Here is a 20,368-nt window from a genome sequence, read left to right on the forward strand (position 1 = left end):
TCTCTTAGTGAGATGTTGCTTTTGCGTGTCATTACAGAGCTGATAATTTTTGGGGCCATTTTGATGCTGCCTGGGTAGCAGACCTCACACTTAATCACAGATTAATACAGATGCCCACGTCTGTGCTGTTCTTCTAGATACTTAACTGCAGTCATCAGGGAGAAAGAGACACTTGTGGGACACAATTAATCTTCTCTCTGAGGAAGAGGTCTAAAATAGGTCAGATGAGTTGTGCCCCAAAGTTTGCATCACTCACTGGTGGGGAGTGCAGCCACGAAGGTCAGGGCTTACTGGCACAGACCCGGGATGCTGTGATTTATCCTTGGGTCAGCTGAGCCAGCGGAGGGTATTTGGGTGGTTGCATGTGAAAAAATAATAAAAAAATCCCGTTTCTGAAAGAGGGAAACGTACTGCAGTGGCCACTGAAGCGAACACTAAAGTTCTCTGCAACTTCAACCAGCCCTGGACTATCTCTCTTGTTTAATAGTGGTTGGGAGCATGATGTCATGGGCAGAAAATAGCGCCTGTTGTTATCAGAGTAAAAGTTTAATTTCTTGTAATCTTTTCCTGGGCTGCCGCCCCTTCCAGCCTTCCTCACGGGAACCTGTGAGCACATCTCCAGTCCCTTCCTAATTGTTTTTCCAGCTCCATTACACAATGCGCGTTTGTTTGGTTTTGCAAATTGGTCATGAGCAGTGTCAATAGCTGGAGATACACAGAAAGGGGAATGGACTTTATTTGAGTTTTAGGGCCTTCTAAAGGAACAATGCCAGAATAAATACAGAGTTTTATACTGGGACGCCCTAACTAAACAGCCCTGCGAGCTCGTGGAGAGAGGTTCAGTGGAGTACAGTGGGGATGAAACCATCAGGGTACCCTGAGCATTGAGCGGGACTCGGGATTCACGGGTTGGTTTTTTTCTTTAACGATGGATTTACAAGGAAGTAAGAACATCAGGGCTGGGTAACAGCACGCTGGGTGACTTAGCCCAGTTACCTTCCGTCTTTGGAAACTGTGTTACGTTTATCAAACTCTTGTCTTAAACTCAGATTTCCATTCCCCTGCTACTGCTGTGTTGTCCTCTGATAAAAACCTTTCCTGTGTGTCTACTCCAGATGGACTTGGGGCAAGTTTGTTCCCATTTATTCTTTATCTCTTTATAGTTACTCCTTCCTCGAAGCTTTGTCGCGCAGGCTGAGGGAGGGCGGGTTAGCGCATCATTGCATAGTGAGGCTTGAGCGTTGTGCTGCGTGGTTGCATGAGTTGTACCTTCTCAACAAACTCCAGGACTTCAGATGGGCGCCTCAGTGAATGAGACATCCCAGGTCTGCATGGTCTGAGCACGTCTCTGGAGTGACACAGGTGTTTTAAAGCTTTCCCAGCATAGAATCCTAGAACCGTTTAGGTCGGAAGAGAGCTTTGAGATCATCCAGTCCAGCTGCACACCATCTCGCATCACAGTGGCAGCAAGGCAGTGGTTTCTTCGCCATCGCTGTTGTCTGTGAGCATTGAAATGACATCGGTGAGGTCCTATCGCTGGGAAGCATGGGATGGCCGGACCCTTCCATTGGATACAATTGCGTCATTAGAAGCAAGAATCACACTCAGATTTTAAGCTTATTGGAGCTGTTTCATGGTGGTGATGGCAGAGCCATACCCTGTGTTCGGATGAGTAAGGCTGACTTCATCACTGACGGGAGACTGGAACAGCCCAAGCGTTTCTAAAAAAGACAATTTGAACACCCAGGCCAATTTCTGCTCTGAGTTACAGCTGTCTAAATACAACCACAGTGAAGTCAGTTGAGTTACTTTGAATTTCTGGTCAATATTTGGAGCAGAACCGGGCTGTCCCCACGTGCAGTGTGGAAGAATTTATTTGTAAGAAAAAGAGGAAATTATGATGGTGGCTGGAGAGTAAGTAGGGGTTGGAGAATAAGAGTCAGGCTACCCTGCTCATCATGGATTTTTACTGTCCTGCAAGAACTTTCCCTTTAGAAAACAGGTTGCCTCAAATAGTCGTGGTAGCTTGCTGAGGGTACTGGGTTACGACAATAAATAAAAGTGAACAGCACTTCTAGAAATGTGAGGAATGTGAAAATGTTTAAATGATTTAGTATGAGAAAACTTTATTTAAATATTTAATCAAAGAGCATGCTTTCATCTTTAAAACATCGATGTTGAACTCCCATCCAAGTTTCTTCTAGACTTTCTGTGCACTTCATCATACACAACAGAAAGCTGTGATTTGCGAAGCCAGTAAACTTCCAGTTCCCTGCTCCCATTTGCTGCTGTTGTTGCCTCAGACACACCTGAATTACAGTAGAGAAGCTGTTCCGGGGAAAAACTTGTTATTTCCTGCGTTAGATAAGAAGATTTGTATTTATTTGAAGAATTCGAGCTGCAAAACACTGTGTCCAAGCAAATCTCATAAAGCTGGATGGCTTTCCATATGGAAACCGCCCTGAATACAGCTGTGTCAGTCGGCGCAGCATCTCTTTATTTCTGCTGCAGGGAATGTTCACCTCTGCGAAGTGCGTCTCTCCCAGCTGCACCCAGGGGAGCGGCCGTGGCGGGTGGCTGGTGCTAGTTGGGTTCCAGTCATCTGTACCGGTGAGGGGTGCAGAAGTCGGCTGTAACGCATTAGGCTTTGTTTCAAATCTGCCACATGGCATTTAAAAAGAAACCTCTTAATTCCTGAAATGGATGCGTATTAGTGGATGATGTTGGACTTACATAATTTTTGCCTGTATGACATTAAATCTGGTGCTGCATTTCAAAGAGAAAAATCTCAGGACTTCTATCTCTTATGCCGCCCGCTACGCAGTAACTGTAAATCATTTTTTTAAAAAAAAAAGTGACACTGGAGTTACACTTAGTGCAGTGACTGGTTGCACATAACTACGCTCCATTTTGGGGTGAGTGAAGGGGATCAGCTTAGTAATGATTTCCATAAGATTGTGACCTTAGGGCCCCTTGGGTCCAGCATTAGCATTAGAAATGTCCCTGTTTGTGTTCTTAAAACCGTCTAAGCGTGCTCCGCTGCGATGGCCTGCTGTGCTCTGATGGGGAGATTTATGCTTCCTAAGTACATTGTAAAAGTTTTATAAAGTAGCTTAAATATTTACACAATAAGCATTTAAGGGAACGGTTATGTTTCTAAGGGAGCTGCTGATCCTTTGGGCCCATCAGACCATGGACATGGGGGTTTTTTAACTGTCGGACCTCCAGGAATTTCTTTTTTTCACCTAACTGTTTTTAAGCAGACAAACAAATGGAAACTCATACACAGGAACCTATAAATAATGTTAATGACCTGGCTTGTATCCTCAAAAGCCAGGAAATTTAGGAATATGACAGTGAGCTGGCCCTTCACTCACCGAAGGGTGGAAAGCATAGCTGGGAGGAGGTGGTGGCACAGGTCCTGGGGGTGACACGTGGCTCTCCCCAAACAGGGGGACACGATGGCCACAGCCACCAAGCCTGGGCAGGAGGCACCCTGCTGGAGGTGCGGCCATTGCATGTGCCGGATCTTGTCTCCATGCAGGGTTTGATCGGTGACTTGCAGCCTGGGGAGCTCCACTGGGGGTTCAGGTGGCGCTGGTGCTGTGGTCTGTAGGTGGCTTGGTATGACACGGGTGGTCTTTATGTTGCTTGGTGATTGTCAAGGATGCATGAGCATCCCCAGTGCTTTCACCCTGCCCTTGAAATGACTTTGGTTGCCCAGTCCTGCCCCTCCACAGCATCCCGCTGGCTGCCGAGCTGGCTGGAGCTGTGCAGCTGGACATGACTTGGGAGCAAGTGCTGGTGGCAGGCAGGCGTTTGCCTGCTTTGCCTTGCACTTGCCCCAGGGCAACCACCTTTCTTTTGCTCCTAAATGTGATTTTGCAAGGCTCCAGCCATGCTGTGTCTCCGGCATGCCTACAAGGTGCCCATGTAGCTTTTACTTCTTGCTTCATCCGGCACGAGGCTGCAGGAGTGCCTGTCCTTCAGCCTGGGGAGATGCTCAGTAAGACAGTGCAGCTGCTGGTGGTGAGGAGCTGGGCAGCCTTTGCCATCATGGACATGTTAAGGAAGATGCGAGGGTCTGCCCAGGGGTCCTTCGCTTGGTTTGCTTCAAGGAGAGCAGCCCAGACCCTTGGGGGCAGCCATTCCGCTTCATTTAGGGCCGGCACGGGATGGATGCCCCCTTGGATGGCAATAAATGAAGAGGCGGCGGAGGGGGGAGCAGCAGCGGGGTGGGTGCCTGCCCACTCTCCTCCCCACTGGTACCCACCACCCCTTCCTTCGTGCTTCCTCAGATGCACGGGGGTTTGGGTGGTGGTTTTTTTTCCTCCCGCTCGCACGACAAACGGATGTTTAGATCAGAAAGGAAATAGGAACACTGTTTTCTCGGCTCCTCATGAAGCAAACAGCCCTTCAAAATAACTCCGGTGTCGTAAGTGCCAGGAAAAATAGCGAAGCCAAAATGTTGTAAGCAAATAATTGGTCTTTTTGTTAAAAGTCTCTTCTTCAGCTCCGAGTTTGCATATTGGAACAGTTGTTTTTAGGTTTTGTTTTGAGGTTTTGCAATTATTTTCAAAGCAAACAGATTCAGTATGTGCCGGATGAGAGATTTTACTGATCCCAGAGTGCTGCTTCCAGGTGATTTCCCTGGGACAGCAGAGCTTTTGGGTGGGAAATTGTAAATACTGTAATTTTGAAGCAAGTATTTGGACCCCATGTGCCCAGTGCTGGGGGGGTCCACCCTGGAGGAGGTGGCCCCAGAGGATGGTGCCCTCTGGGATGTCCCCCCCAGCCAGGCAGTGCCTGTCCCTGTCCCCCATCCCCTGCAGGGACGACTCCTGCAGAGGCTTTTGGCCGGCGCGGTGGGAAGAGTCCAGCCTCCCCACGCAGCCCAGCCCAGCCCGCCTGAGTCACCCCCGAGCAGGAAGGGCGCTCGGCATGCTTGGAAAACGGGCTGGAAGGGCAGGCGATGCCCTGCCTGCTCCCTGCCTGCTCCCTGCCTGCTCCCTGCCTGCCCCAGGTGATGCCGGCAGCAGCTGCTTCTCCAGGCAGAGGTTCGCTCTGGGGCTGGGGGTGGGTGGCATTGCAGCCTGAGCGTGTGCGCATGGTGCCATGACCCCCCCGAAACGCTGGTCACAAAGGAGACCTCAAAAGCAGCTCCCTGTGGGAGAGCACCACTGTCCTGCTCGGTAGCAGGACACGTGTCCTGTCGCTTCGGGGACTTTGTTGGGATACCCAAGTGAGAAGCCCAGTTGCTGCCACCCAGCCCCCATGGGCACCTGCACAGGACCACGCTGCCCGCCCGGGCACTGGCCTCTGGCTGGCTCCTGGTCTTGTGCAGGGGAGCAGGATGTGTTTAAGATGTAGAAAGTGATGAAGTGTTGCCTGGACGGAGCTGTTTCTCAGACCTGCAGCCATCTAATCCCAGCTTTTGGCGGCTCAGACTGCAGGCAAAGGGCTGGCTCCGTGCTGGCTCCATGCTGGCTTGGAACCGCAGGCTGCAGACCCGCAGGGGTGTACCCGAGCCCACTTGGCTCCAGGGGCTCCACAGACATTGTCACCCGTAACCCCCACCACCGCATAGGCATCTGGGTGCTCCCGCGGTGGAAAATCCTGCATTTTGCAGAATTGGTGGGTTTGCTACCCTAGGATGCGGGGCTGAGAGTGGGTCCTGCTCCCTCTTCATCTGCCTGGGGAAGAGCTCGTTAGCGTAATGATTGCAGACACTGTGGTGCGCTGAGCAGGGGGAACAGGTACTTTTGTTTAAACTTTATTTTTTCGTTTGGAAATGCAGCCTCTTGCAGTCATACTGTCACTGTTAAAATAAGGTTTAAATTACAGGGCTGGCTGTGGCTTTTTCCCTTTCTTTCAGAGTTTTTGCCAACTTGCAATTTACTTAATGAAATCCTGCTATTTCGTTTAACAGGGATATTTTTTGCAGATGTTGATTTAACCCAGCTTTATAAAATATGTGAACTGTGCAGTTTCTTTCCTATTTTTAACAATTTAAGGATACTAGTGCAGGAACTTTACAGAGTTTATAACATTGATAGCGTTAGTTTATTTGTACCGTGCAAATACTGGGGTTGAACGGTGAGGCATCCCCATCATCCGCAGCCCCGACGGAAATAGTCCGAATTGTTGCAATAATGAGCAAAAGTTCTCCAGAGTGGGAACTTGTGTTGCTTGTTGGAGCTTTGTGGATGTATTTCTGCAAAATATCCGACCCTGATTTTACACTCAGTTATTCTTCAGGTTTTGTACAGGGGGGTTCTTTGCATCCATGTGGATATTTTATATATATGATACATACAGAGTGGAGAAGAGAAACGGGTCTGGTTTAGGCTTCTGACAGGCTGCCTTTTTAATGTATAATCCCAGGTGTATTTCCCCCCAATACACCTTTATTTTTTAAAAACAATTTCCCTTGAGGGGAGGGGAAGAATTTGCTCTTTCTCCTTCAGCGCTCAGCTGTGTGGAGGGTGTGCAGTGCTGAACTCGTTAGCCATAACGAAGTGTTCACATGTTCCCTTAATCTCCCTGCCCTTGATTTACAAAGAGCCCGACCCGATCTCCTTCCCCTTCCCCTCTCGATGGGAAGGTCATTTACCTGGGTACTGAATTTGCAGAGTTTATAACTGCAGCCCATGCGTTTCCCCCCAAAACATCTCGTGGAGGAGTTGCAACCTCGAACCCTGCATAGGCTGGGCCTGAAAAGGTTATTTTTAACTTTAAATTTCAGCTGCCCTCCAAGAAAGGTGAGAGCTTGTCCAAGAAAGGTGAGAGGGGTTTTAATCTGAACGAAGGACCCTTCCTGAGCTCCGCTCATACGCGCACAAATTATTTTAGCTGGGTTGTGTTGAAGGAGTGTTACTGGAAATCAGGAGACCTGGAGGTAACGCTGGCAGCGTCTCTGCCGTGTGCCTCTGGCTGTGTCCGTGCTATAACTTATTAATCCCTTTCTCTTTGAACATCCTGAGCAAAGCTGGAGTTTTGGGGTGTCTGGGATTCGTATTAGCGCAGCAGGACAGGATGTAGCCCATGGAGTTCTGTGTGTATTTTGGTATTTTCCTATTTCTTCCCCCTTTTTTTGAAAGAAACTGTGGTTTTTAGAAATGAAAACAAGTCCTCCTTGGCCAGGAAGGGTAATTAGCATGAGTCACCTCCACTCTCCATGGCAAATACAGTGTTAGGAATTCTGTCATCTGGGAGATGACTGTGAAGATGCTTTCAGAGGCCACACATTGCTGCCTCGCTGGGCTGCAGCGATGCTTGCGAATATTGTGGATTTCATGCAAATACATCCCCCACTTAACCCCGGCGCAAATCTTCTTACTGTTTATCTGCACTTTAATAGATTTACAGCACCATCGCAAAGAGTATAAAAACAAGGTGAGGCATGTTTGGTCTTTGGGGGTGATCTTAGCCCAGGCTAGCAGGAGTGCATCTGGGCTGCTAATTTGTGGATTTTACAGAAAAAAAGGCCAGGAGACCCCTCCCAGTGCATCCACCGAGGCACCCCAATGGCACAAGGGTTATTCATGGCATTCACAGTGATGCAGGTCCTCCTGCAAAGCAGAAGCCACCAGCGCGGCATCCTTGCTGCTTTGACTGTGAATGTGAGGGACCAGCTATGGGGCTTAAATCCTGAAATGCTTAAGTCATTGTTTAGTCTTTGCTTTAAGTGGGAGTAAGAGCCCATGGATGCTGGCCACGAGTAGTTGTCAGTGGAACGAGCTCCTTGCTTGGAATAAGGGCTGGAATGGACTCAGAAAATGTTTACACGTAAATACATGAAGTAGCTATCAGAAAATCTGGCGTGTGGGTGCACACGCATGCACGCATCCCTCTGCACGTTCCTCCCAGCCCGGCTGTGGCTGTGCAGACGTGCGTGCGTGTGCGAGCAGCAGGGCAGGAGCCATCCCCGTACTCCCTTCCAGTGCCGCAGGACCCGAGCCCGGCCTCTGCCTCGCCGGCTGCCTGCCGCTGGGCTCTTCCCATGGCTGCTCACACCGCCTATGGACTCCATCCCCATCGCTTTTAAATTTTCCAAGAGATAAGAACCCTGAGACCTCCCCATACAGGTTTATCCTTTCAGCATGACCAAATTGGCTTGCACACCAGAGCGATTGTTTCCTTGCAAAGGCCATGCTGGCACCCAAAATCCTTTAATTCCCTCCGAAACTTTGGCAAATCCATCATGAGCGAGGACTTGAAGCAGCCACGGGAGGCATGACATGTGGTGGCAGCCGTGGAGCCGTGGCTCCCGTCTTGTGGTGCTTGCTCAGACAGCAGACAGCGAGGCTCGGGGAGGGCTTTATCAGGAGAAGGATCTTGGGCTTTGGCCACCGAGAACAAAGCCTGAATTTCCATTTCACTCTCAACCCTGCCTGCTTCCCATGTATGTGAGGGCACTGATACCGTGCTGGGAAAAAAAAGCATTTTTAAAGGATGCTGGGGGAGAATTGTCAGGTGAGGGGGAGTATCAGCTGGAGCCCTTCTTGGGGGGCAGAGCATGGGTTGGGATGGGGGACCCACAGCTGGTCTGGATACTAGCAGGGATCTGGGACAAAAGCCTGAGCTTTTTGTTGTCCCAGAGGTCCCAGACTGGGGTCTCATGGCTGCCCAGCACCAGCCTCTGCACTCAGCCGGCCAGGGAGCAGCAGAGCAGCTCATTCCCAGCCCATACGGAGCAAAACATTTGGTGGGTACCTGCTCGTGGCCACCGGGGAGCCTCCCCAGCCCAGCACTCCTCCATCACAGCTGGTTTTCCATGTTGGTGATAGTTCCCTCAAGATTTTACAGTCCTTCATTTTTGCACTGGTATTGGCATCAAGTTGACAGACATTTGCCTCCAGCACCTTGGTCTTCTCCCGAAGGTGCTGCTTCAAGGAAATCAGGGTGGCCTTGGGTTTTTTCACCCTGCTCGATGCTTCTCACGTCATCTTCCTCAACTTTGAAACCCTGTGGTTTATTCTCAGGGGTAAATCCAATAGAGGTGCAATAGCAGAGTAAAGCTGACTTTGGTCTTGCTCCGGACAGAACAGCTCGGCATGGAGCGCAATTGCAGGTTCTCAAAATATGTCTGATGGGGGCATTTTATTGGGTATTGGCTTTGATTTTCCTCCCATGAAAGCATCTCCGCTCATTTTCTGGGTGGTAACAATATAAAAGTGCGGCAGAGCTGCCACAGTCGCAGCCTTTTCGTTTTCCATGTCCTGTGTGAGCTCTTAAGCCTGAAGTTTCCAGGTTTGCTGGTGTTTTGGGGAGTGGGTTTTGCATGACCAGTCAGGGACATCTGAAGGAGGCCTCATGTAGGGGAACCACCAAGCATTTGCCTTCTGGAAATGGCAAATTTTGGTTGTTATAGAAGGGAGCTGAGCTGTAATTTGGGGTTGGGGCTGTGCTGGGAGCAGTGTGGGTGGGTGCTGGTGTGCTGCCTGGCTGCCAGCCCTCTTTGTTTGGAGGAGCTCAGGGTTTCCTGAGCATTAACCTAACCACCAGAGGGAAGAAAAGGCTTTTTTTGTTTTGTTTTGTTTTGTTTTGTTTTGTTTTGTTTTGTTTTGTTTTGTTTTGTTTAATCTGCTGCTTTTCTCTGGAGCAGGTGTCAGTGTCAGGCACCCTATGCTGGATTAGTGATCCTGCTGCCACCACGCATGCTCCAGTGCTCTTAGCAAACATGGCAGCGTGGGGAGGCTGAAGTGAAGCATCTTTAGGAGCATCTCTGCAGCCACCTTAGCAATGTCCTCACCAACTCGGCATCTGGCTTCCCAAAACAGCTCGGTCACCTCCGTGCCCCCTCCACCCTGGCAGAAACCCCATCATTTAGTGCCAGTGTGAACCAGGCAGGGGTTTGGTTCAGGTACAGCCCGAGCCTCGTGCCTCTGGACCGTCACCCTCCAGTAAGATGATTCCCAGGCTGAGCTGGGAGCCAAGCCCGGCACCCAACGTGCTCTGCCTGAGAGGCGTGATGGAGGCGGAAAGTGGTGTTATTCTTATTTCTCTTCAGAGGGACCTACTAATTAGTTTCTGCTTTTAAAATGCTTTGAAGTGCTCAGCCGAAACTTCTCTATGAGCAAAAACCATTATTATTCATTTATACCATTTTCCAGAGTCCCTGCTCCACCGCGGGATGTTCCAATTTGCTGCAGCACTGGTCATTGAGCAGATTATTTCCCTCCCCAAGGGCATCAGTCAGGATTTCTAAGAGCACCTAAAATTGCACTGCAAGGCCAAAATGGGTTTGAAAGGCAGAGGAGAGCTCAGGAGGTCCCGCGGGATATAGGGCCAGCCCAACTTCTGCCCACCAGCCCAGCCCAAGTCGGATGCGGTTGGCGTAGCCGGGATTGCAGCAGGCGGCCCCTGGATTAATTAATAGCGAGTGCTGGCGCAGCTCCAGGTGGGAGCGGCGCTGGGAAGGGAGCTTTGGACATTGCGGCGGCGGCTAAAAGGGAATTCTGCCATCGGGTGATTTATGGGGTGATTTCTCTTGGATTCTCAGCGTTTTTCAGGCTCTGGGAGAAAAAAAAGAAAAAAAAAAAAGGATTGCATATACAGTTGTTTGGAAGAGAAAAAAAAAGGGGTATTTCCCCCCATTTTTTTGTCCCAGTGTCCCCCACCCTCTCAGTCCTGCCTTGCGGAGGGCAGTCGGGGAATGAGCCTTCTCCCCTCCAAGGGTAGTCTGTGCCTTGCCCAGCTGGCAGGAGGCGGCAACCCCAACTAGATGGTACTCGGAAGATTTTCAGCGAAACTCCTGATTTTACAGAAAATGAACAGGGAGACATTCCCCCCGCCTCATCCCCTGTGTCTTTCACCAGCTCGTTCCTCTCCCCATTTTTGTGGCTGGCTGGGGTGCAGGGTGGGGGCACCCGGGGGCAGGCAGCGGGGATGCTGCGGATGCTCACGGAGGTGCCGCGCACGACCCGACCCTGGGATTTTGCTGGGCTTGGACTTACCCAGGGCTGGTTTCCAACAGGGGAGAAGTCTTAGCCAAATTCTGGCTGATGACAGGTCTGGTGCTTTCATAATTGGCAGCCAACATAGGTGATTACGTTTTGGGCTCCTTTTGAAGATGTATTTACATTGTTGTGTTAACTTTTACATGCCAGGTATAAAGCGGTTACATGCACAGCCCAGGAACTTTAAAGCGATGAATGTGCCTGTGAAAGCTGTGAGCAAGGGAAGCTGAGATTATATGGAGACTGTTCGACTCAAAAAAAAAAAAAAAAAAAAAAAAAAAAAATCACCTAAATCTCTGAAAACACTGGCCTTCAGAAGTAACACATAAAAATGTCAGTGAAAAATACCTGCGTTGGGCTTTTCCAGTTTTCTTACTTTCTAGGACTTTTCACCCTTGGCTGAAAAGACCTTTGTAAACCATGCAGGGGAGCTGGAAAAAAACCCTGCTGAAATACCTTAAAATCATGTTCTGGAGTACATATATTAATGGCCAGAGAAGGTACATTTAGAAACAACTCCTTGAATTTAACTTGAGAATAAGCTAACTGACGATGACTTACAAATTTCCGGGCAGAACTAAACGTGGCATGTGTTTTTCTTTGAAGGATATAAAAAAATTAGCATGAGCTGATGATTTTGCAGAGTGGTTTCTTTTATGCAGAGAAAATTGTTTTCATTCTAATTCTTGGCATTGGCTCCTGTCCTGTGTTGCTTTTGTTTCTTGGGCTGCCATGGAAATGTCCCCCTTTCTCCCCAGGCCTCTCCACGCACCTCTTCCACCGGCTCTGTTGCCTGTCAGACCCTTTTTTGAACTAATTTAATTAATTAACCCAGCACAAGTGTTCTTTTGAGTTAATCATCTACTGGGTTAACAAATTAAATTGGCTCACGGAGGAGGCTGGGGAGCACCAGAGCTCTGATCCAAGGTGGAGGCTGGAGGAGGAGGAGGAAGGTGGCTCCTCCACGGCGGGTGCGGCGGCAGTAAGGGCGCTTTTCGGCGGCCGGTGGCACTTGCTTTGGTGTTGGGTTTTGCCAGATGGGTGAGCTGAACTGCTCTTCACAGTTGCACAACAGCCACATCCAAACGTGAGGAACACACCAGAGCCATGGTGGGGTTGGAGGAGATGGGACCCCACCACAACAGTGTTGACACCAGATTAATCGTAGTATGAAATCAGTGTCTTATTTTATAATTGGGGTATGAGGTGGGCTGAACCTTTATGTCTCAGCAGAGCAAAACAGAAGTCTGGGGGAGAGCTTGATGCTCTGCAGCATGGAGAAGGTCAGAGTCATGGAATGGTTTGGGTTGGAAGAGACCTTAAAGACCACCCAGTTCCACACCCCTCTGCCATGGGCAGGGGCACCTTCCACCGGACCAGGATGCTCCAAGCCCTGTCCCGCCTGGCCTTGGGCACTGCCAGGGACGGGGCAGCCACAGCTGCTCTGGGCAACCTGTGCCAGCGCCGTGCCCCCCTTACAGCAAAGAATTTCTTCCTAATATCTACCCTAAACCCATCCTCTTTTAGTTTAAAACCATCACCCCTGGTCCCGTTGCTACAGACCCTGCTAGGTCCGCACTAGGTCTAGGCTGCTGTCCCTGTGGCTGACCTCCGTCATCGGCTGGGGAGCTGGTGACAGTTGTTCAGGGCCTCTGTGAATCAGGGAGCAAGGGTTTCTTGGTGAGAGCTGGGACATGAAAGGATCCTCAGTTGATTCTGAGCCTTAAGGAAAAGTTTTGGGAAGAAGCTTAGGGGGCTGTCCAGCCCCCTGCTTGCACCCAGCTGCCATCTCCTTGCCCAGACCTGTTGTCCTGCCATAACAGACAGCTTCTTGCTTCATCGGCGAGACCTGGAAGTAATTGGAAAAGGGAACTAAACTGTCCTTGTCCTCGTCAGGGCTTTCCCTGACTTTTCACTGGGGGACAGCATGGAGACCCTCCTGCTGCCTTTGCTCTTCCAGTGTCTCCGGGGCCACCGAGGATGGCAACTCTGGTTCTGCCCAGCCTCCCGCGTTCAGCTGGTGGGCTGGGGACATTCCCTTAAATATATCTGGTGGATCCAACATCGGAGTGCTCCAGCAGGCTGGCCAAGCTGCTGGCCAAGCCACAGCTCACCAAGGGCTGCAGCTCCTTCGAGGGTGGGAAGGTGCCTCCAAAGTCCCACCCCACGGCTCCCGATGAGGAGGGGCAGACAGATGGTGGCCGCTTTGTGGCCCTGTATCCCCAGGGCATCTGCACGGGGGTGCCCTGTGTGTGGGGCAAGATCAGCTTCCCCCCCCCGGCCCGGGAGGGGCTGGTGCTGGGGTGGATGCTGTGGTGCTGGCTGCAGCACGGGGGCTCTCAGGGGGGCCGCAGTGATGCATTCCAGCTGAAACTTGTAAGGCAGAGGTATTTTAAGTATATTGGCTTAACAAAAATGGTTGTGAGCTTTGCTGGGGCAGATTGACAATTAATTTTTTTTTTTTTTCAGGGCCATAAAAATTCCATTTCTGCTGTGGAAAGTTTTAACCCCTTCCTTACCCTGGAGCTTGTTTCAAAGGGTATTAATGGGGGATTCTTTTAACCAGTTGCTCCCCAGTGAACTGTTAAAAATATTTTTGGGAAACGTACGTGTTCTTTGTGCTGGGCTTTTTATCTGGACTTTGTTTACAGTGACCTGTGTATGGCTGTAACCATCCTGCTTCCGCGCTCTGGCGTGTTGGGTAGTATAAGCATGCATCTGTGCTGTGGCAGAGGTGAGAAAAAAGTCTGAGCGTGTATCTAATAGAAGCTGAAGTGGGATAAAACTGGATGGAAAGATGGTGGCAGTTGAGAAAGGATGTAACTGAGCTCTGTGGCTAGAGAAGCCTCAAGCTGCCCCGTGGTGCAGGAGTATGAGAGGGTGGGACATGAAACTGGGCTGTGAGCTGAGTTGTGGGGACACCTGAATATCTCACTTCATCTCTTCACGTGCCCAGATGTTCACTCGAGTCCTCGTCACATCTGGAGAGAGCAGTGATGTTTGGGTTTTACGTGCATGGTCTTCCCTGTGGGCGCCTCTTAAATGTGTTTTGAAAACCCATGAGTGTGGTTTGGGGTTAGGTGGGAAAGGTGGGGCTGGCATCACCCATTCCTCGTGGAATGCTTGGATAAACAACACAGTGCCACGTGTGACTGTTTCCTCAGGAGTCTGTGTGAAAATGGGAATATTCCTCAAAGCACTGCAGCAGACTTCCCTTCTCACCCCTGTTTCCCTACACAGCAAGGTCTTACTTGCAGCCAAATATCGTGGGGGCCATTTGACCTGCTGAGAAGAGGTTTGGTGGCTTTGGAAGAGCCCAAGCATGAATCAGAGATGTTTCATGAGTTCTGTGATCTGCCCATGTTTTCCATCCTGCTCTGAAGTGCAACATCAAGCAGTGGGACTGTGCAGCATTTTGTTTTGGAAAAAAAGCATCTTTCTTTTCCCTTTCAGTGCGCTGCTTTGAACTTCACTGGCATAAAATGCTGTCAAAGCACAAATAATAGAAAACCTCGAGTTATTTTCTTTACCTCCACACTCTGCAGGGAGCAAAAGCAGCAGTGCTGCTAACACTGTGAGGATTTACAGTATTTGCTCTTTGCATTTATACCCGTACCCGGATTTCTTTTGCCTGAGCTGCGCATTAAGTTCTGGTTTTGATTCCCTGACTTGCTTCCTATCTTGTTTTTTTATCTTAAATTGTTTGAGTTTCCTTTTGGATGTGTCTGCTGCGAGGCATCGCTGCAGCGTAGGAAACGGCAACTCGGAGGAAGGAGTAAACAAGAGCCAGGGTTTCAGCCCATCCATCTGATCGATAAAGGTGGCTTTGATGGAGGAGATAGCCCTGACGCCAGCCTAAATGTAGCTGTTAGAAGTTGTAGCTGCCTGCAATGATAGTTGTTAAAAATGCATCGTATACCATCGAGGGAGGCACTGCAGGACTAAAATATTTTTCTTTCTTCAAAAAGGAAGCTAACAGGCCTGCCTCTGTTCCAGCAGAAAGGGGGTGGGTGGGAGGACAGAAAAAAGAAGTGGATTTTCTTGTCTGTGCATAAAGGGCAGTGTGGAAAAAGAGGAGGAAAAAATTGAATATTTATTTAAAAGGCAGAGGACATGCTTTTCTGCCGGCCGCCCCTGCTGTCTGCTGAGTGGTAGTGGCTAATAGCTGGAGGCGAAACTAATACTTGGCAGGGGATAAGACACAGCGCAGGCCCCCTTGTATCAGGGGCTTGCTAAAGTGCTTGCTTTATGTCAGGGCTGCGAGAGGAGTTCATCTTTTCAGGATTTGGTTGAGCGCGCTGGGAGATAAAAAAGGCAAAGGACCCCAGCGTGGCATGGGGGGAGCGAGGCAGCTGGCAAGGGCGGCGCTGGATGGGGCTGGGGGGGAAGAGGGACCCTGCCGAAAGCCTTCTGGAGGGAGAGGCTCTTTGGGTGACCCTTTTAACAGTCTCCGTTTGGGATGTTTTATTTGCCTGCACGCCACAGACAGGTTGCTTTGTGGCTGGTGCATGGCTTCTAAAGCCTTTCTTTCTAAAGCTCCACAGAAGGAGGGGTGGAGAGGAAACTTCAGCTGCTTGATGTGTAGTTACCTAAAACTCAATGTCCTCGCCCATTTGAAGGAGCACAGGACACCTCTGGGAGCACTTTGAGCTGGCAGAGCTGGCCCTGCCAGGCAGGAGCTGTGACAGAGAAGAGGAGCACGTTGGCGGGGGGTGTTTCACCCTGCGAGACGCGTGCATGTACGGGTAGACTGAAGCTCATGCCATAAATTGCATGGAAGTTATTTTAATAAGGCTGTTTCAGATGAGTGAAAGCAGGAGGTGTAAAAAAAAACTTCCCCTCTTCTCAGTGTGTGTGTAGATTGATGATTTTGCCAAAATATTTGCCAGTTCCTGGAAAGCAGAGATGGCATGGGGGTGGTGGCACCTACGGCGAGATGTTCGTGTAGAATAGACACTGGTTTCCTCCTGCTTTGCTTTCCCCCACTAGGTATGTTAATTTGCAATAAACCCTAGGAAACACCTATTTAAATATTTATTGTTGACTGTTCCCCTGATTAATTCAGCTGATGGGGAAACCTGAGTTTTGAAGTTATCCCATACTTAGTCTGTAAGGGAAATACGGGGGCTGAGTGGTAGTTTCTAAAAAATGTAATAACAAAACCAACTTACCTAATGGGCATGCAGGGCTTTGTGGAGGTCGGGAGGTTAAACAGATGCAGAGCTCAGTAATTGCTACCAGCCTCTGGGCCTGGCAGATGAAAAGCTCTGAGCTTGTCTCTAGCCCCCCAGCATCACTTGAGTGGGATGACAGCAAAATTCGGTGTTTGAGAGGAGTTCTGGAAAGGTGTTGGGAGTGTCTTGACTATATTTTGTCCCAAGGGAAAGATGACTGTGGGAACTGGATGCTGTGGAAGAGGCACCTGCAGACGAAGCTCAGTTACTCAGTGCCTCTTCCTTCTGCTGTCGTGTCATTTATGAACTACATCTTGTGTCACCTCTTAAAGAAAATCTGGAACTATTTGCTGTAGTGTATTTTAAAGAGCAGAACACACTCACAATCTGCATGGTGGTAGACCAAGAGGTGTTATCAGAGAAAGTCAGAAGGTTTTCATCCATGCCAAGCTCTTGATTTCAGGGGGTTGTACAGATGTAGCCAAGGATGGTCTTGCTTCAGTAACGTTCAGTTAGGTAAGACTGTTTGGGTCAGATCTGTGTTAATGCCATTAACATTGTTAACGTAATTTTTGCAACTGCTGCAGAAATACTGCAGAGACGTTCTGAAACCTTTTGTCAAATTTTATCAGTTTCTGTTCGTGGTGTAGATGTTAGTGCGTGCATCATATTGGCACTGGGCAGCTGTGGAGGGTTTCTAACCCAGAATTACATTTGAATCTTCTCTTCCTTCTTTAAAACTCCTTGTATCGTCTGGCTGGTGCTTTGCAAGGCATCATGAGGTACTTCAGGAAGGGTCAAGTCCAGTCATCAGTATTTAATGATGTGCTTGGGTACAACATATTCATCATGCACTTGCCGATGAAGTCATTACTATTTCAGAGCAAGTTGGGTTGTTCGTTTAACTCCTGGCGATCCGGATGCAGGATGGTCATTTGAAATGGCAAAAAAAGTACTGTTATTGGCCAAAGAGTAAGAATGGTGAAGAACTTTAGGTTTTGCTGATACTTGTTGGTAGCAGAGTATGGCATTAGGATGAGCTTACTACAGAGTGACTCTGGGTGGTTTCCTTCAAGGATGGCTCAGAAGCAAAGAGACACAAAGACCCATTGTTGCCACTGTGATGTGGTGCAGTGGCCCACGCCACCACAGGGGCTGTGGCTGGGGGACAGGACCTTGTCCCTGGGGAAGGAAACCCAGGTTTGCTTCACCTGGCTCTGGGATGCTGCCATTGCCCTCACCAAGAGCCTTCACCCATTTCCCTGCTGTGCAGAGCCACTAACTCTGACTCCAAGGGGAATATCTCACCCACTTGTGCTCAGCAGGGCTTTTCCCATGCCTTGGGTGGCCCAGGACATCTCCTCCAGTGTTAGTGGGCGCAAAGCTGTTGGCTCGCTCTTCCATAAAGGTTTGCCATAAATGCAGGGAAATGGTGTTGCTTTTCCCAGTGGGGTTGAAGTGTCTTGATTGCTGTGGGGTTTCCTTCCCGGTTGTGGATAAAATATGCATCAGTCTGAAAGGGGGCTGTTGGTGGCCATGCTGGGTCCTAAAAATAATGGAAACAGATGACGGGGGAGAAGGGGGCCAATCTGGCATTTCTGGGGTGGTTTAGACCTGTAGCAGGTGAAGGGGTCGGTGCAAGACGACGAGCATCACCCATGGCAAAGGGCATCCCGCTGCCTCCCCGTCTGCCTGATTACCCTCCCCCCCACAATCCCTCCACCTCCCTCCCCTTAAATTTGTATGGTTACAACTCAAGTTAAACTCTAACAAAGCCGCTTAATTCAAAGATTGTTAATGGGGAGGAGAGCTCGTTCCCCTCCGGGGTAATTTGAGCCTGAAAAGAAAGGGGGCTGCGGGGCTGCGCTTGAAATCCGGTGCGTCAATAGGGTCTCTGAAGCAAAATAATGGCATCACCTCGCGTGCGAGTTAATCGGACATGATGGCACGAAGGCAGAGGGGTCAGCAGGCCGCGGGCGCGTGATATATTGTCAGGGAGCTTAATGCCAGGCACGGAGCGAGGCTGACTTGATGGAGAGCTCCTGGCCTGAGATTTCAGGGTGGATTTCTTTTAACTGGTGTGGTAGGAGCAGGAATGATGTTCAGCAAGAGGTTTGTTTCCCCTCTTCGGGGCTTTTTTAGGGCTGAGAGTTTCCATCTTCCTTCTGGAGGCATCATAAATCAAGCAGCTTTCTGGCAGTCTGCGTCCCTCCTGTCTTTCCTGAATGTAATTCCTAGAAAGAAGAGACATTTCTCATTGTCCTGGAGTGAGTTCCAGTGGCTTTGTAGGAGAACATGTATAGTTCATAGCAGCTACTCCCCCTTGGCATGAAACGCTTCCTCAGATTTCATGTTCCCCATGGGAACATCGGCATCACTGTCAAAGAATAATCCATGGCAGAGAGAACTGTCGGGTCAGTCATCCAGGCACTCCGTGGACATCCCTGCGTTCCAGCTCAACACAGGTTGGCCTTCGGCAGTGGGGTGCAGCACCGCGGCGGAGCTTGGGGACCTGCCGCGCTGCAGGGTGGCTGAGCTGCGGCGGTGCAGTATCCATGCTGGCTCCTGGTGGCAGAAACCCACAGGGTCCCAGCTGCTGGGTGCAGGGCTGAACATTGAATTAGAGAAGAGAAAGAGGCATCGAGCTTCATGGGAGCTGGCGGGTGGCCCGTTGGGTCACTAACCTTTGCTTGAGCCTTCTTTCTTGGTGGCGTTTGACATAACTGAGGACGGGCTTTGGGTTGGACACAAGTTTTGGGTTGAACCAAGTTCATTTCCCACATAAGCAAAGCCAGCGGGTGGGGAGAGCCGTTAGCTTACCCTCCATCCCTGTCTTTTCCCAGGCGATCACAGCAAACCCTGACTCTTCCCTGCTTTTCCCCACAGATGCCAGTACGTCGCCCGATGCCGTGAAGAGGAGCCATTGGTGCAACGTGGCCTACTGGGAGCACCGGACACGCGTCGGCCGCCTCTACACAGTGTACGAACAGTCTGTCAGTATATTTTATGACCTACCTCAAGGAAACGGCTTCTGCCTCGGACAGCTAAACCTGGAAAACAGGAGCGAGACTGTGAGAAGGACTCGAAGTAAAATCGGCTATGGGATCTTACTTAGCAAAGAACCGGACGGTGTGTGGGCTTACAACCGCAGTGAGCATCCCATCTTCGTCAACTCCCCGACACTGGACATCCCCAACTGTAGGACTCTGATAGTGCGCAAGGTGATGCCGGGCTATTCCATCAAGGTGTTTGACTACGAGAAGTCCTGCCTCTTGCAGCACACGGCCGATCTGGATTACGCGGACGGGCCCTACGACCCGAACAGCGTGCGGATTAGCTTTGCCAAAGGCTGGGGGCCGTGTTACTCGAGACAGTTTATCACGTCGTGTCCTTGTTGGCTGGAGATTTTACTCAGTAACAATCGATAACGGTCAGCCTCTGACGTAAGGAAAAAAAAAAAAGACACAGACTATCCCAAATATCATCTACCTAGATTTAATATAAAGTTTTATATATTATATGAAAATATATATTATACTTGTAATTATGGAGTCATTTTTACAATGTAATTATTTATGTATGGTGCAATGTGTATATGGACAAAAAACAGAAAATGCACTTTGGCTTATATAATTCTTTCAATACAGATTTTTTTAAAAAAGAAAAATTATACAGCAAAAATAGGAGAAAGCCCTAATTTTGATGTATGGTTTTTTGAAATATTATTAATACCCAGACAAAAAGCTAATACCAGTCACTCATTGATAATAAAGTATTCACATTATAGGGGGGGGGTTTAATTGTCTTTTTGTTTCCCCCCCTCCCCGACTGAAGTCTGCAGCAGTATCTGCTTGAGCACTCTTCAGTCAGGGGGTATTTCCAGAGGGGTGACCACTGTCTCCCATCTCAGCCAGGACCCTTAGAAAAGCAGCGAATGAGTTGCTGGAAGGCTGCAGCTGTCTCCAAGAGGGTAAATGAGGACAGTTTGGGAGCCGGGGAGCAAGCGGAGAAGGTGAGAGGAAAATCTCCCCTCGCTGTTCTTGCTCAGGGTTCTCTGGTCTCTCTGATGACCCAAACATGATGGAGACATCCTGAAGGTGAGCGTGCATGTTCATATTTGTGCAAATTGATGGTTGTCATTGCAAATCAATGGGTACCGGTGCTGGTAGAAAGAGCAGAACAGACCGTGGCCCTAAAAGCTGCCCAGTAGGACCAGTTTGCATTATCGACCTC

General features: G+C 49.6%; 1 protein-coding gene across 1 annotated transcript in view; it reads left to right on the top strand.

Annotated features, from left to right (window-relative positions):
• Positions 1 to 19,921, top strand: part of SMAD6 (SMAD family member 6) — a 44,837-nt gene extending 24,916 nt beyond the window's left edge. Inside the window, 1 exon segment of the mRNA XM_055815839.1 lies at positions 19,022 to 19,921. Within this exon segment, the coding sequence (XP_055671814.1) occupies positions 19,022 to 19,563 (542 nt within the window). The 3' untranslated portion in view covers positions 19,564 to 19,921.
• Positions 19,922 to 20,368: the final 447 nt, after the last annotated feature.

This window comes from Falco peregrinus, chromosome 1, assembly GCF_023634155.1.
Source record: "Falco peregrinus isolate bFalPer1 chromosome 1, bFalPer1.pri, whole genome shotgun sequence".
Taxonomy (NCBI): domain Eukaryota; kingdom Metazoa; phylum Chordata; class Aves; order Falconiformes; family Falconidae; genus Falco; species Falco peregrinus.